General features: G+C 45.3%; 1 protein-coding gene across 9 annotated transcripts in view; it reads left to right on the forward strand.

Annotated features, from left to right (window-relative positions):
* Positions 1-11,855, forward strand: part of LOC147103079 (thyroid hormone receptor-associated protein 3-like) — a 152,172-nt gene extending 140,317 nt beyond the window's left edge. For 8 of the 9 annotated variants that reach the window (XM_085962378.1, XM_085962385.1, XM_085962381.1 and 5 more), the window contains 4 exons: positions 3,904-4,100; positions 5,267-5,462; positions 6,463-6,612; positions 8,949-11,855. In XM_085962378.1, the coding sequence (XP_085818504.1) occupies positions 3,904-4,100; positions 5,267-5,462; positions 6,463-6,612; positions 8,949-9,197 (792 nt within the window). In that variant the 3' untranslated portion in view covers positions 9,198-11,855. The remainder of the gene's footprint in view (positions 1-3,903; positions 4,101-5,266; positions 5,463-6,462; positions 6,613-8,948) is intronic. The other variant, XM_085962386.1, reaches the window with a different exon arrangement.
* Positions 11,856-15,943: the final 4,088 nt, after the last annotated feature.

Consider the following 15,943-nt stretch of genomic DNA (forward strand, 5'->3'; position numbering starts at 1 on the left):
GCAATTTTAGAGAGAGAACAAATTACTGGCCTGTTCTCAACAGGTGGGATTGACCACGTTTCCATTTTGATCCTAGGGGCTGAGGATAAACAAGACGACAGTCGCAGCCTGATAGGGCAGCGCCTGTGACGGGTGTTGTCTGCTGTCTGCCGCACTGTGGCGGGATATCTCACCCCAGGGAAAAGGGGAGTGTGATTACCATGCTGAGTGGCCAAGCTCTCTCTGCCCAAGGCTGGCACGGTGCGGTGTTGCTCGCTGTGGTTACATGGGAAGCTTCACTCCAGTGGTATAAAAACTAGGAGTAGGAGGAGGCCATACTACCCATCAAGCCTGCTCCGCCATTCAATAGGTCATGGCTGAACGTCTACATCAACTGAACTTTGCCACCCTATCCCCATATCCCTTGATTCCCTTAGTGCTCGAAAATCTATTGATCTCAGCCTTGAATATACTCATCGACTGAGCATCCACAGCCCTCTGGGGTGGAAAATTTCAAAGATTCACAACCCTCTGCTTGAAGAAATTTCTCCTCATCTCGATCCTAAATAGCCGACCCCTTATCTTGAGACTGTGACCCCTCGTTCTAGACTCTCCAGCCAAGGGAACCAGCCTCTCAGCATCTACCCTGTCAAGCCCTTTAAGAATTTTATATGTTTCAATGAGATCGCCCCTCATTCTTCTAAACCCGAGAATATAGGCCCATTCTACTCAATCTCGCCTCATAGGACAGCCCTCATCCTAGGAACCAGTCTAGTGAACCTTCGTTGCACCCTCTCTAAGGCAAGTATATCCTTCTTTAGGTATGGACACCAAAACTGTACACAGTGCTCCAGGTGTAGTCTCACCAAAGCCCTATATAATTGCAGCAAGACTTTCTTACTCTTATACTCCAACCTCCTTGCATTAAAGGCTAAAGTACCATTTGCCTCCCTAATTGCTTGCTGTACCTGCATGTTAACTTTCTGTGACTCGTATCACTAACTTCACACAAGATGCAGGAACGAGGCAAACATCACCTCCCATGCTATCTGCTCCATTCCTGGGGCTAGCATTCACCCTGTACGGCTGCCTTTCCTGGGGCGTAGGTATAACACTTGGAGTAAGGATAGGATATAGCATCGAGAAGAGGCCATTCAGCCTACCCACATCCTGATCTGACCAGGTTCTTCGTTTAACCTCCGAATGATGTCCCTTCACTCTCTGCTGAAGCAGAAACTGATCCAACTGCAATTTGAATGCTTGTCAGTTTTTGTTGGACCGGGCAGCAGTCTGTTCCAACAATCCGTGATTATCTTCATCTTCAGGCTCTGATTCTTTATGGTAATTTCCTCCCCTCTCCCTCCCAAATACACCACCCTGTTTACTTACCCTCATTTTTCACAAGATGCTTCTCGATTCACTTCCTTATTTTTAAATTGTGACTCAGCCTCCCCTCGATCTTCTTTCACTGGCATCTGACGGCATTATGGATAGTGAGCACATTGAAGAGGAAGCCTCTGCAGTGATTTAATATTTCAATCTGTTCCGACTGGCCATCTGAACCCATGTTGGGGGATGGGTAGGGTGGAAGTGATGGAGTTCCTCGTGTGGACCAGATAGGAATTGGGAGGTGATAATAAGCTGAGGAAATGGCAAGCTAAGGGGCATCCCCTTCACAGCACCTCATAGGGGAAAAGTTGACTTGGTTGGAGCAACCAAAAAGGAAATGGATCAATTTCCAATTGAGTGGGGCAGGAATGGTGTGGGTCCAACCACAGGGAAGGAGAGTGGATGTGGTCAGTCCTGGGCTTGTTCACGGAGCTCAATCATTGGCTGAGTAAAACACTTTCTCCTGAATTCTTTCCTTCACGTCGATGGGTGTTCGAACATCCCTGCCGTCATTGACTACAGCTTTTTCCTCAGGAATTGTTCTGACAATTATAAAAGGTCGGGGGAAGGGGACGTAGGATGATTGTGGTATTTAAATAGTGATATTAATTTCAGCCCCTCGTACTTTGAGGTAAAACTATGGCCCAGAAATTCGGGTCAGAGGCTTCCCGCGAGTGCAAGCCTCCGACCTGCACTTACCTAGCGCACCGGCCGTTGAGCTGTGGGCCCGCATGGGATAGAAACATAGAAGATAGGAGCAGGAGTAGGCCATTCGGCCCTTCGAGCCTGCTCTGCCATTCAATGTGATCATGGCTGATCATCCAATTTCAGTACCCTGTCCCTGCTTTCTCCTCATACCCCTGGATCCCTTTATCCTTAAGAAATACATCCAACTCCTTCTTGAATATATTTACTGAATTGGCTTCTACTGCCTTCTGTGGTAGAGAATTCCACAGGTTCACCATTCTGGGTGAAGAAATTCCTCCTCATTTCTGTCCTAAATTGTCTACCCCTTATCCTTAGACTGTGACCCCTGGTTCTGGACTCCCTGACCATCGGGAACATCATTCCTGCATCTAGTCTGTCCAGTCCTGTCAGAATTTTATAAGGTTCAATGAGATCCCCCCTCATTCTTCTAAGCTCCAGTGAGTACAAGCCCAATCAACCCAATCTCTCCTCATACGTCATTCCTGCCATCCCAGGTATCAGCCTGGTGAATCTTCACTGAAATCCTTCCATGGCAAGAACATCATTCCTCAGATAAGGCGACCAAAACTGCATACAATACTCAAGATGTGGTCTCACCAAGGCCCTGTACAACTGCAGCAAGACATCCTTGTTCCTGTACTCAAACCCTCTCGCTACGAAGGCCAACATACCATTTGCCTTCTTAACCGCCTACTGCACCTGCATGCTTACCTTAGCGACTGGTGCACAAGGACACCCAGGTCTCGTTGCACTTCTCCTTCTCCCAATCTATTGCCATTCAGACAATTCTGATCCTGGGCCTGCTCCAACTGCCGGCACGCAGTGCTTGCGTATCCCGGGGCGCAGTTAGTTCGATGCATCCTCTGGGATCATGTGGGCCATGGAGAGCCAATGGTAGCAGGGAATGTCCATTCATAAAATTGACAGGAAGAGCTGTCAAAACCATAAATACTATAAGCACCAAAACATCACTAAAACTTCAAATAATTTTTTTTTTAAATCACATTTTTAAAATAAATATAAAATATATAAAATAACTATTTTAAACAATTTACATTTGAAAAAATTAATTACATTTTCTAACGGGGCTAAAATTAAACTTACCTTTCTTTAAAGTATTTAAAAATAATAAACCTGTGGAAAAAATGTTTTAATTTTAATTAATTCACCACTTACCTTGTAAAAAGCAGGCCTTGCGACTGCTTTTTATGTGTGTAACTGCTGGAGACTTGCCCTCCCGGGAAAAACCTGGAAAACAAACGTAAGTTCAATGCGCACGCGCTGCCTCTCCGGCGCACGCGTTCCACCTCAACCCCTTCTTTCAAGGGAACGGAAGTTCCGGTTTCCCGCGCATGCGCAGTGCATGCACGAAACCGGCACTTCCATTGGGCCTACGGGTGAGTACCCCGTGCGTACTCACCCGTGGAGACCCGAATTTCTGGGCCATTATATTCGTGATGGACTCCCTGCGCGTGTGATCCATGTAATTCCACAGGGAGGTTGACCAGTGTTAAAATAGCGTGCATGTTCAGTCAGGTTCAGAAGTTAAAGAAACCACTTAGATGGAGTACAGGCCATGTCCTTTTGCAGCACTCCAAGCCTTGTTTCATTTCCAATTATCTTGTGTGTGTACTAGGTGTACTCCAGCAGCACTGAAAGAGACTTGGAAGCTAGACTGTACAAATTCTATTATTTAAAAAAAAAGGCATGGAAATGTGAATCCACATTACCACCTTCTGACACTCTTTGGAGTCTTTTGCTGTCTCTATCAGCTGCAGTCCATCTTAAATGTATTTCTTGTTTTTTTTTATATCGAATGCTTTCCAGCAGGGAGAAGGAAAATTAAGGGATGAGCCGGATGACCTTCGCCTAGATATTGAGCAGCGTAGGAAATATAAAAGCAAGGAAGGAGAGCATAAAAAAGATAGTTCCAAAGATTCAAGAGATTCAAGCCATTCACGCGAACGCTCAAAGGAAAAATCCGGGAAAATTCCCAAAGCTTACAAGGAGTCAAAAAAGCAAAGGTAATGTTCCGTTTCCCTCTGGATCTTCCGCCTCTGTTCGCTGCCTCTCTCTCCCCTCCCCTCCCAATGGTGCAATGGGCCTATCCTTGTGGAGAATAGTAGCCGTGTACTCTGGCGGAATACCACCTCACACTGTCGCCATTTTGTTTTCCCTTATGTAACCCTTGACGTACAGGTACACGTGGTCTCATTTCGTCGTTTTCATTCCCCATGTAAAACTCCACACACTTAGTGACATCATCACCCCAGTAGCAGCGAGGCTACTGCTTTCCCACAGCCGAGACTGATGGTAGCAATAGCACCAAATGTCATTGTGGGTAGTGAATGAGTGGGATTGTGGTGTGGTCAGCACTGTCAAAACTCGTGCACAGCCTTGATGGAAGTGAAGCAGTGGCAGCGTTCAGATTGTGAGTTCCAACAATGTTCCTAATACTGGGGCTGGTTCGACGCCTCCCGCAGTGGGTGTCACACGCTGGGCTGGTTACACTCCTTACCTAGTTCCCAATGGACATGGGTCCGCAGCATGATGAAGACAATGGAAGCTGCCAGTTCTTGGCCAATGGAAGCTGTGTTTAAGGGAGCGTGAGAGGTATAAACTATCCGGCATTCTTGGCTGTTGTGCGGTGCTACATCTCCACAAATTGGCTGCTCGGATTTCAAATTAACAAATGACCAGCCGATCTCGCCAAACAGCCATGGCGATGTGCAGAAGGTTTCTGAATCACTGCTACACTGGGCTGCACAGACATTTTTTTGTCTTTTTTTTAATTAAATTGTTGTACTACAGCCCCCTTTCACCCGCCCAAGCTTGTCTTCTGATTTAGTGCTCACTCCTTTCAGCGGAGCTGGTTTGAGGTTCGATCTTGTTACCGTCAGTGCAGCAGTATGATTTGTCACTAAGAAAGGTCATCACTTGCCTCTCGCCATCCCCGCCATGTACCCAGAAAGGTGTGTGGGAGGGAGGAAGCACTTGGCACCTAGGCAACGCTCCAACTGGTGCTTGAGTATTGAGGATAAGTGAATTTGAATGTGGTTGAGGCCAGCATTTGAGTTGGTGTCAGCCTCTCTCAGACCAACAGGCTGCTACTCAAGGGACCCAGCGACGCACGAGAGTGTAAGTGTTCCAAAATAATACTTTTTTATTTTTGTGCATTTTCTTTGAACAGGAAACGTAAGAAAGTCAGAGCAAGGTCCAGCTCGTCGTCCTCCTCATCTTCCTCATCCTCTCCATCACAAGAGGGCAAAGATGAACGAGAAGAGGGGGTAGGCCGTGAGGAGGCCACTTCCGGCTTTAACAAAGCTCGCCTTGGAACGAGAGAGTTCACTGGCCCACCAACACGAGGCAGAGCACGTGGAATTTTTGTAAGCAGAACCTGAAAACTCTTGGTACTTTCTGCTATCAGCCTCTTTAACGTTGTGTGTTCCCTGGTTTCCAGTCAGTGGCTTTTGGGCAGAGTGGGGGGGCCATGCTATTTGTAACTCCGGCCATCTGCGTCCAGATTATTGATGATTTTTCTTTGGTGCTGAAGATCTAGCTGTAGGTTAGCAAGCCCAGCCCAGAAGTATTTTGGGAGTTGCTGACTGTATCCGTATCTATAATTTGGCCCCTGTGTCTTTTCCAGAGGCGGAGTTATGGTCTCTTCTGTTCTAGAGTGCAGGGGGGTATAGTTTGAGTCTGCAGACGATTTTGGATGGAAATGCCTTATTCTTGGATGGAGACCATTGCTCTTGGGCATTGACCCAAGTCCTCAATCAGTGTGGGCCCTGAGCTACAGGGTTTTATTTTGATTTCCTGAGAACAATGGTCTACATAACAAGATGCTTCCATCCAGAATTTTCTGCCGATCACCCCTCGCCCCACAGTTTTAAACCTCTGACCTTCGGCCTGTATGACTCTTGCTCCTGATTTGCACAAAGAGCTCAGATAGAAATACACGGGTCTCCGAGGCTTGGAGGTGACACTGAGCAGCCTTAGGGAGAGGGACGTTTAATTCTGGACTTCCTGACTTGAGCCTTTGATTCTCTCTCTCTCTCTCTCTCTCTTGGTGGAAGGCCAAGCCTGGGCTTTAAAGCTTGGTGCTCCTATCTGTTTGTTTAATAAAAAAAAGTCCACGATTGAGAGTGTAGAGTGTGGAAATGTCTTGCTGGAAGCGAGGGGCAGTACCGCGGGGTGGGAGATCTCGGGTAGAGGTGCGTTGCCAAGTTAGTGTGGAGAGAGCCTCCAGTGCCTTGTTACCTCGGCGTGCTGAGTAAGTGGTTATTCCATTCTCCAACACTGGTACTTTGCATCAAGGTCTGAAAATGTAACTCGTTGAAGTTGAATACCTGTCCCAATCACACCTTCCTTTTTATGCTAATGCAGCAGTTCAGAATAAGAGGAAGAGGATATGGCAGGGGAGCGTTTCCTGGTCCCAGCAATAGCAGTAACCCCGGTAACCCAACTTTCCAAAAGCGACCCCGCGAAGAGGACTGGGATCCCGAGTACACGCCAAAAAGCAAAAAGTACTACCTGGTACGTGTCCACAAGCATCCAGGGCTCAGGGCTGGGCCAGGGCCTTGTTTAATCTGTGCTGAGGGGAGAAACATCAATGAGCTTCTGAGAGCCGTTTGTAACCAGGGCAGGTCTAGGTGGGTGTCTAGAGCTCCCCTATGGCTCAGCAAGTTGGCCCATCGAGTAGTCAGGCTGTACAGAGCAGGCTGGTGGCAGGTTCCTGGTCTTTGTGTGAAGAAATGCTTCCTGACATCACCCCTGAACGGCCTAGCTCTAATTTTAAGGTTATGCCTCCAGAACAAAGGAGGTACAAACTTAAAAAATTAGAGCTAGGCAGTTCAGGGGTGATGTCCAGAAGCATTTCTTCTCACAAAGGGTGGAGGAAATCTGGAACTCTCCCAAAAGGTGGTTGTTGCTGGGGTTCAATTGAAAATTTCAAAATGAGATTGGTAGATTTTTGCTAGGCAAGCATGTTAAAGGATATGGAACCAAGGTGTGAAAATGGAGTTGAGATGCCGATCAGCCGTGATGTAATTGAATGTTGGAACAGGCTGGCGGGGCTGAATGGCCTCATTCCTATGAATTTGTGGCTGTAGTACCAAACTGGACAATTTGGGGGGGATTTGAGGTTTCTTGTTCCTTGGACCTCCTGCACCAAGATCTAAAAACAGTCCCTTCCTCACCTTCCCGTAGGCTTTAGAGGATGAGCCCAGATAAATGAAATATTTTGTAGCATGGAAGCTGAAACTGGTTAAAGGGGTTTGAATAATTCTTGACCTCTGCCCCAAGTGCCTTGGGTCTGTTCTACGGGGAGGGAGGAAATAAGTGGAATAATTAGGATTCGGAGATTAATTTGTTCTGTTAATTTGGGGGAGGAGAGAGAGAGAGAGAGAGATGGAAGTGGATTTATCCTACTGCTGAGAGTAACAGATCTACATTTCATCTCGATTGTTGCTGCATCATACTCTTGAGGTTTCACAAAGGAGACCCTGCCCTTGTGATCTGCAGCCGAAGGAGCGGCGATTTGTTTTTGTTGGGAGCTGGTGGACGGGGACACCGACCGAAAGAAGTGCGTTGCCTGCGTAAGCTAAGCCTTTATCTTGAGAGAGCAGTTGAATTGTTCCAGCAATTTTCATTCAGTACTATATGGAGTGCAAATACAGACTTCGAATACAGTAACAACCCATCTATCTCTGTTATAACCTCTCTCTCCTCAGATGCCAGTTGTTGGCAGCTGTGATTCCCTCTGTGTTTCCTTTTGGAATGTATTTTGCTGAAATAAAGAACTTGCATTTATGCAACGCCTTTTACGGCCTCGGGATGCCCCAAAGCACTAGAGACATTGAAGTACTTTTGGAGTGTAGTGACTGTTGTAATATAGGAAACGCAGCAGCCAATTTGCACACAGCAAAATCCCACAAACAGCAATGTTATAATGACCAGATAATCTGTTTTAGTGATGTTGGTTGAAGGAGAAGTATTGACCAGGACACTGGGGAGAACTCACTGGCTCTTCAAATAGTGCCACGAGAGTTTTTGCATCTACCCGAGAGGGCAGAAGAGGCCTCGGTTTAACATCTGATCTGAAAGGTGGCACCTCCGACAGTGTAGCACACCCTCCATAACATACTGAAGTGTCAGCCTAGATTTTGTACTCAGTGGGGCTTGAACCCACGACCTTCTAACTCAGAGGCGAGAGTGCTACCAACTGAGCCACAGCCAACCCCTGACTCCTCTTGTGCTGTTCTTGGTCCTAGACTGTGTTTTAATGGTGGGGGTTGGCAGGAGGTCACTTTGCCAAGTTTACCAGCGGGCTGACGCTGGAGAGCAGGTTACACAGATCCAAGACTGCATCCCCACGCCAGTACCGCTAAACCTTAAAAGGTGGTATACCTTTATATATTGACCTTCTGAGCAAATCGAAATACAGGAAACTTTGCGATATCCGGCACCGACGGGACCGAGCTGCTGCCGATCTATCAAAACTTCTGGATAGACCAGCGCTAATGTTGAAGGATACGGAGGTTTTCATCTCCGTATCTGACAACAAACACTGTTGCTTAGCAACAGCTTGTAAACACTCGGCCCGTACCTTGGAAGTGTCTCTGAAGCTGTTGCTAAGCTACAGAGATGCTTTCCAGAGCCTGACTGTTTTTAAAAAAAATTAAAAAAAATGGGAGAAGAAAAAAAACCTAACCAAAACGGCTGCTGATTTCTGCCGTTAGATCGAGGTTTCCGGACATACAACCTCCGGATAAACCAAAGTTTCCTGTAGATGCCTGATTGTACTAGTAATGTGCATTTAATATAATTTCTCTTTTTTTTCCCACCCCCCCTCCCCTTCTGTTTTTCTGCAGCACGATGACCGTGAGGGAGACGGGGACAATTACTGGGCAAATAAAAGGGGCCGTGGCACCTTCCAGCGAGGGAGGGGCCGCTTCCTGTACAAAAAGTCCAACACCAGCCCCAAGTGGACACACGATAAATATCAAGGCAGCGGACAGGAAGGGGGGGTGGAGGAGGAGGAGGAGGAAGAGGAGGAGGACGGGCAAGTTGGCGGCATCGCGACCCAGGAAGAGAAAAAGCTGGGCGCGATGGAACAGTAGCGCCGAAAGGAACTGGGCCTGCCTCTGGCATCTCTGCATCGATTCGAGCGTAGAAGCTGGTCACTAGGATCAGACCGCAAGAGATTTCTTCGTCCGGATCTCTCTAGGGTTTACAATGTAGTAGGTTATTCGTTGTGGTGGGGGTAAGGGGTAAAGGACCCTTTGGGATTGAAAGGACCAAAAACACCTGTCTTTAATGCAACTTACTATATAAAGTGCCGTGCAGGTGTTGTACTTGTGTTGTAAGATACCCCGCTAGTTGACATCAAAGCGCTACAGGTCACCCTGGGGGTGTAATTCCCCTCCCCCCGTGTATTTACAGAACTAAAAAATATAAACGCGCATGATGGTGCGACTTGTGTACACCTGATATTAAGGCGCTCCCTGAGCTACTGGGCTCAGTTTGTAATAGGAAACTGCTGCAAAAATGTGAAACTGACAGGAAAAAAACATGTACCGCTAGATGTCTCCCACCACGAGTCGCACCCTGCATTCTAGAAGGATCTTCTCCCCAAACTGCCGTTTTCCTGAGCCCCGATATTGCCGCATGCTTATTTTAACAACATGGGTTTTAAAACGCTTTCATTTTTGAAGCCAGCTTTAGAGCGGAACATGTTTCAAGGATCCTTCATAATTTCTTTTCCCTAGTTCCTTTTGGGATCTGCACATCTCCATATTTGGTTGCGACGCTTGGCTTGTGCTTTCTCTCAGATGTGATTGACGGCAGCAGTGGTTTCTATATTTTTGTTTTTCGTTTTCTTTTTTAAAAAGCGACTGGCGACTCATCCCGGGCCTCGCACTCGCTGTTTATTTGTAGAGTGGAGGGAAAAGTGTGACCGCCCGTGAATCTGTCCTGATTGTTCAGGTAGAGAACTGTCCGAATTAACAATCTTGCCCAGCCACAAGAATCACCTTAACCCCCCCCCCCCCGTCCCGTCCCGTCCCCTCCTCGAGAGCTACGGACTAGATTAAAACATTTAATTTAATTTCAAAAGTCAGAGGTCGGCGATGGCTCAACGGGTTTATCCAATGATCTGGTTCCTGGTCAATGATGAGTTAGCTGATCTCGCCGTCGCCTACATTTGGTGTTTTGTGTCACTGGGTTAAGGAAAGGAGAATCAGTCAACGTTCCTGTTCTTGACCACAGTACGGTGACCCGTGCTGTGAAATGAAGGGGTGTGTGTTTGAATGTTGCGTGAGAACAGGGTTGGCCTTGAGCAAGCTACTGGAGGGAAGATAATTGAGGGGTGGGGGGGGGGGGAATACCAATTGATAAAAAAACACAAGGCAGTCTGTTTTAATGTGGCTCTGTACATTATTTGTACCAACTTTTTAAAATCTGTCTCGGGCTCCACTGTTTTTTCCCCTTCCACAGACCACTGTTGGCAAAGACAATTGGAATGGGATGAGAGAGGCTGGACAAGGAATAGGAAACGAGGTTCAAATTAATGGGGGCTTCAATTGTCCTCAAAATACCCTTAAAACATAGACAAAATAAAAAGTCTCAAAAAAAGAGATGCAGTGAAGTAAAAGCTGATCTTTAGTGTACAAATATCAGTTATCCTTGTTTGCTAATTTATGTGGCAAACATTAAAGAGCTAGTGTTGAATAGAATTGTGCTGTCTTGAGTGACAGGAAGCGCTTGCAGCAGGAACTACTGTTGCATCATTTCCTCTCGACAAATTGGAGTTTCCCTATTGCGCATATGGGAAACAGCAAACCCACTGTGCAGGCAATGGCTGCAGCAGTAACTGGCCTTTCAGTTCAGAGCTTTACAATTTAGTTACCCATCCACATATTGTGACACTGCTCCCTCAAATGGTCCCCTTAAAACTCAGTCCTACAAAGTGCAAGAGCCCGAATCTACACCATAACATTAAAGTGTTGCTTCTTCGCCGTCCTCACTTACCCCCCACCCCCAATGTGAACTGCTCTACAGAATGACATCTCCGTTGAGAGATGCCACAATGACACCATCAGTGGAATAGTGCATTGCAAAACGGGAAAGGGGGAGCAACACATATTAAAACAGGATTGTAAATTCCTTTTGAGTTTTTTATTGGAAGATTCTTTACGTAATCTGAATTCAAATGTTAAGTCACTTGTTGATTTAGATCTTGGGATTAATGTTAATGAACAGATATTGGATAAACATTTAGATACATTTTATATTGACAATCAGATATCTCACCTCTACTCCGTGCCTGGCCTCCCCTATTCCTCTCTAATGCATCTTGCTTGATCTCTTTATTTTGTATCTTTTTATGTATGTATTAAAAAAAAAAATTGTAAAAAAAAAAGTGACACGTGCTCTCGACTGCAATAACTATATTGAATTTTTTTATACATAGAAGTAAATAGTTTTGAGGGGAGGGGAACACGAAAAGGGAGGAGTACGACGGTTGAACTATTTTTGTAAAATTTTGCTGAACTGCCTTATCACTAAAAGAATTGTTAAAAGTCACTCTTGTTGTCCAGAATTTAACCAGATTTGTATCTCTCCAATTATTTGTGTTCTGTTTTGTTACCATGGTTTCCTCTCGAGTCTAAAATGACATTCTTGTCATCAACTCAGTTTCCCCCCCTCCCTCAAACTGTAGTCTTGCTGAGGTTCGAAGCATTGTGTTGAATTTTAATTAAATTTCTGTGCCAGCGTCACCAGTCGTGTACGTGCATTATTGGGTCTGCTCTGTCTCCAACAATTCTCATTTATGTAGCGGCATTCAAATGAAAGGAACATGGGAGAGCAGTGGACTTGGCAGTCTACAAGGGAGGTTTGAGGTGGTGTCAGGTGGCAAGATGAGGAGGTTTAGGAAGAGTAAGTTCAAGGATGTGATGGCTGAAAGCTCAGCCAATGCACAATAGTGGCTTTCTACTGGGATTGGGGGACCAGATTGTAGAGGTAGGGTGGAGTCTCCCACCAGAAAAAGCATGCAGATAGGTCCAGAACTGAATTGCGGGGGGGCGGGCAGGGGTGCAACAGTTGGAATGGGTGGGGCAGGAGCACGAATTCCGATCAGTGCTTTGATTGAAATTGCCAGTAAACCCAAGTCAGGACTCAACAACAAACATCTCTGCTGCTCCTCAGACAGAAGGAGAACTCTGCTTCAGAGGCTGAAGACAGAAAGTGGGCACTTAGCTGGAGGGGTAAAAAATGGACTTGTATTTAAAAAGCAGACTTTGTTGAGCAGTTTATATTTTACAAATTTCAGAACAACCTATTCAAAAACTGTTTTGTCCAGTTTAAAGGCAGGTCCCCGATACAGGAGATGATGAACCAACTTGGTAAAAGCCGTCTCACTAAAAGTACAACATGCGCACCATCAGAATGCCGACAATGGTTTAATTACCCTTAAGCATAGCTTTTGATTTCATTCAAATGTTTATCAAATTGATATCACTTGTTGCTGCACTGAATCCAGCTTTTTAGCTACCAGCTCAACACCTCTTCCCTCTGCCCATTCAGACACCACCAGTGGGAATCCATTGATGTATGGATTCTAAAATAAAGCAACAAACTTGCTATCGCAAAGTTGCTATCGCAAAGTTGCTATGGCACCAATTAAAATCATTCATAGGCGATTGCTAAAATAGAACTTCATGCATAAATCCAACTGGAAGCAAGTAAATGGGTTGCTACATCATATGAATCTAGCTAGTCAGAGTCAAAAACCAAGTTGCATGCACAAGTCAACTAAAGGCACAGGATATGTTGGAAATCAAAATGAAACAAGTTGTTGGAAACACTCGGATGGTCAGGCAGCATCTGGTGACAACAGGAGTTAATGTTTCAGCTGCGAACCCTTTGTCAGAACTGGAAGATGGCACAACTGAATAGAATTTTTTTTAAAAGGACAAGGGGGAGGAATGCTCACATACAGAAGAAATGAAGGGCCTGTAAGGTGCTTGAGTGGGGAACAGGAGATGTTTAAGAAGCAGAAATTATATTCACACAAGACAATGAATTACTAGGTGAAAAAAGACACCGCCTTCCACAGTCCTGGTAGTCACATGATACAATGATAATGGAGTTGTTGACTAATCATAGCAATCAATCTCTATCAAACAGACCCAGATACAAATACCCCAGTGGGGGAGAGCTTTGGGAACCATAGGTCCAAAGTCACCTTGTTCCTCCCAGGCATAGGAACACTTACCACATGTCATGCCTCAAATTAATCATACACTTATTATTTGGATGAAGGCAAAATGAGAGAAATTAAAGACATTTATGAGACATGGAGAATATGTGAATAGCTCAGGAGCTGGAGGGATAAGATAGTAAAAATGCACTAAAATTCCTAAAACGGTCCTGAGGGAAGAAAAGTAGATTGACACCAGTTCATAGATTGTTCTGCCAGCGTGGTGTTCCAGCAGAGAATCCCCCATGCATGGTGTTCCAGCAGAGGATCCCCCACCCTAAGCACCAACCCATCCCACTGCCTCCCCACCTTGGAAATGCAGCATACCCATCGCCAGCACTTCCTGCCGCTGTGAAAGTGGGAGCTGTAGTTACGGTCTGAAGTTATTAAATTCAATATTAAGGCCAGTGGCCTGTTAGTGTCTAATAGAAAGTTAAGGTGCTGTTCCTCAAACTGTGTTGAGCTTTATTGGAACAGTGTTGAAGTTTACCTCTCAATCAACATCACTAAAACAGATTATCTTGTCATTTATCTCATTGTTTTTTGTGGGAGCTTGCTATGTGCAAATTGGCTGCTGTGATTCCCTATATTATAACAATGACGACACTCCATTGGCTGTGAAGCGCATTGGGATGACCTGAAGAAAGGTGCTATATAGTATCATAGAATGACACAGCACAGAAGGAGGTCATTCGGCCCATCGTGCCTGTACTGGCTCCCTGGTAGAGCTATCCAGTTAGTCCCACTCTCTTTCCCCATAGCCCTGTAACTTGTTTCCCTTCAAGTATTTATTCAATTCCCTTTTGAAAGTTATTATTGAATCTGCTTCCACCGCCCCAGCAGGCAGTGCATTCCAGATCACAACAACTTGCTATGTAAAAAAGTGTTTCCTCATGTCACCTCTGGTTCTTTTGCCAATCACCTTAAATCTGTGTCCTCTGGTTACCAACCTTTCTGCCACTGGAAACAGTTTCTCCTTATTTACTCTATCAAAACTGTTCATGATTTTGAACACCTCTATCAAATCTCCACTTAATCTTCTCCGCTGTCAGGAGAACAACCTCAGCTTCTCCAGTCTCTCCAAATAACTAAATCCCTCATCCCTGGTACCATTCTAGTAAATCTCTTCTGCACCCTCTCTGCGGTCATATAAATGTAAGTTCTTTCTTAGCTGTAACAGAAGATACAATTTCACCTTGCTGAGGGCAAGTCGTCACATTCCAAAGAAAGCTAATAAGTTATGTTCATTCAGGATGGACCCTTTGAAGCACAAACAACTTGTCTCCTGAATACTGAGAGGAGATTTTCCTTTACATTAAAAATAAAACAAGCATAAATGGCCTAGTTTGTGACAGGAATCCTTATAAGATACTAAGTGGAATAGACAGGGTTCATCCATAGCACCGCATCACATTAAGCCATGATTACTGAACAAGAGAACAAAGTACAAGCTTGTAAAAGACAGATTTAAGGCTAATGTCAGGATGGGTATTTTTTCACAAAAAACCCTGGAATTATCTTTTGGGTAGGGCTGTGGAGGCAAAAATCTCGAGTTATTCAAGGGGCAGTTCAATGTTGTGATGGGGGATTGTAGAAGGGTGCGGTAGATGGGCCGAATGGCTTCCACGTCTTTATTGATCTTTTTGACAGCAGGTGTGTGCATTGATTCTGCAACTACACAGCATTGGCGGTTATGGATAGTGGTTGCAAGAGTTTTTTTTTTTACTTGATTTTGGTTTTTTATCTTATCTGAGTGCTTCCATCATTGTTTTTTCTGAACTTCTGATTGGAGAAGCTTTACAGCAGCAGTGATACCTAGTCACATGGTAAACCTTTCCACTGTAGCTAAAATTTCCATGTGAGGTATTGGAATCATACTGCGCCTGATACCAAACCCGTGAATACAGACTCCACTCTACTTGTCAAATGAATCATTTTAAGTAACCACCCCCAGCTCTAAAGGTTGAAAAGATGTGCGTGAGTGTATTTCAACCCATCAGAGAGCTACATAGGGCTCAGTGCTTCCCCCCCCCCCCAACAATAGGATTGAAGCAGGCCTCATAACTCCATAACTAGATAGTTGGATTCAGTACCTGTTTCAGATACTTTCAGTTTCCGTTCTCAGACAAATGTTTATCAGCCTCAAGGAAACATCTCCTGATGAACTTGGAGAAGGTGACCTGTCCCTTAGCCACAAACTCGCCATAGAAACAGAAAAATAGGAGCAGGAGTAGGCCATTCGGCCCTGCTCAGCCATTCAATATGATCATGGCTGATCCTCTAAATACCATATTCCCGCTCTCTCCCCATACACCTTGATGCCTTTTGTGTCTCGAAATCTACCTATCTCCTTCTTAAATATAATCAGTGACTTGGCCTCCACAGCCTTCTGTGGTAGAGAATTCCACAGGTTTACCACCCCCTGAGTGAAGAAATTTCTCCTCATCTCAGTCCTAAATGTCCTACCCCTTATCCTGAGACTGTGACCCCTCGTTCTAGACCTCCCTAGCCAGGGGAAACATCCTCCCTGCATCCAGTCTGTCTAGTCCTGTCAGAATTTTATACGTTTTAATGAGATCCCTTCTCATTCTTCTAAACTCTAGT

Source organism: Somniosus microcephalus, chromosome 20 (genome assembly GCF_052327205.1).
Source record: "Somniosus microcephalus isolate GS21.2 chromosome 20, FLI_Smic_1.0, whole genome shotgun sequence".
NCBI classification, from domain to species: domain Eukaryota; kingdom Metazoa; phylum Chordata; class Chondrichthyes; order Squaliformes; family Somniosidae; genus Somniosus; species Somniosus microcephalus.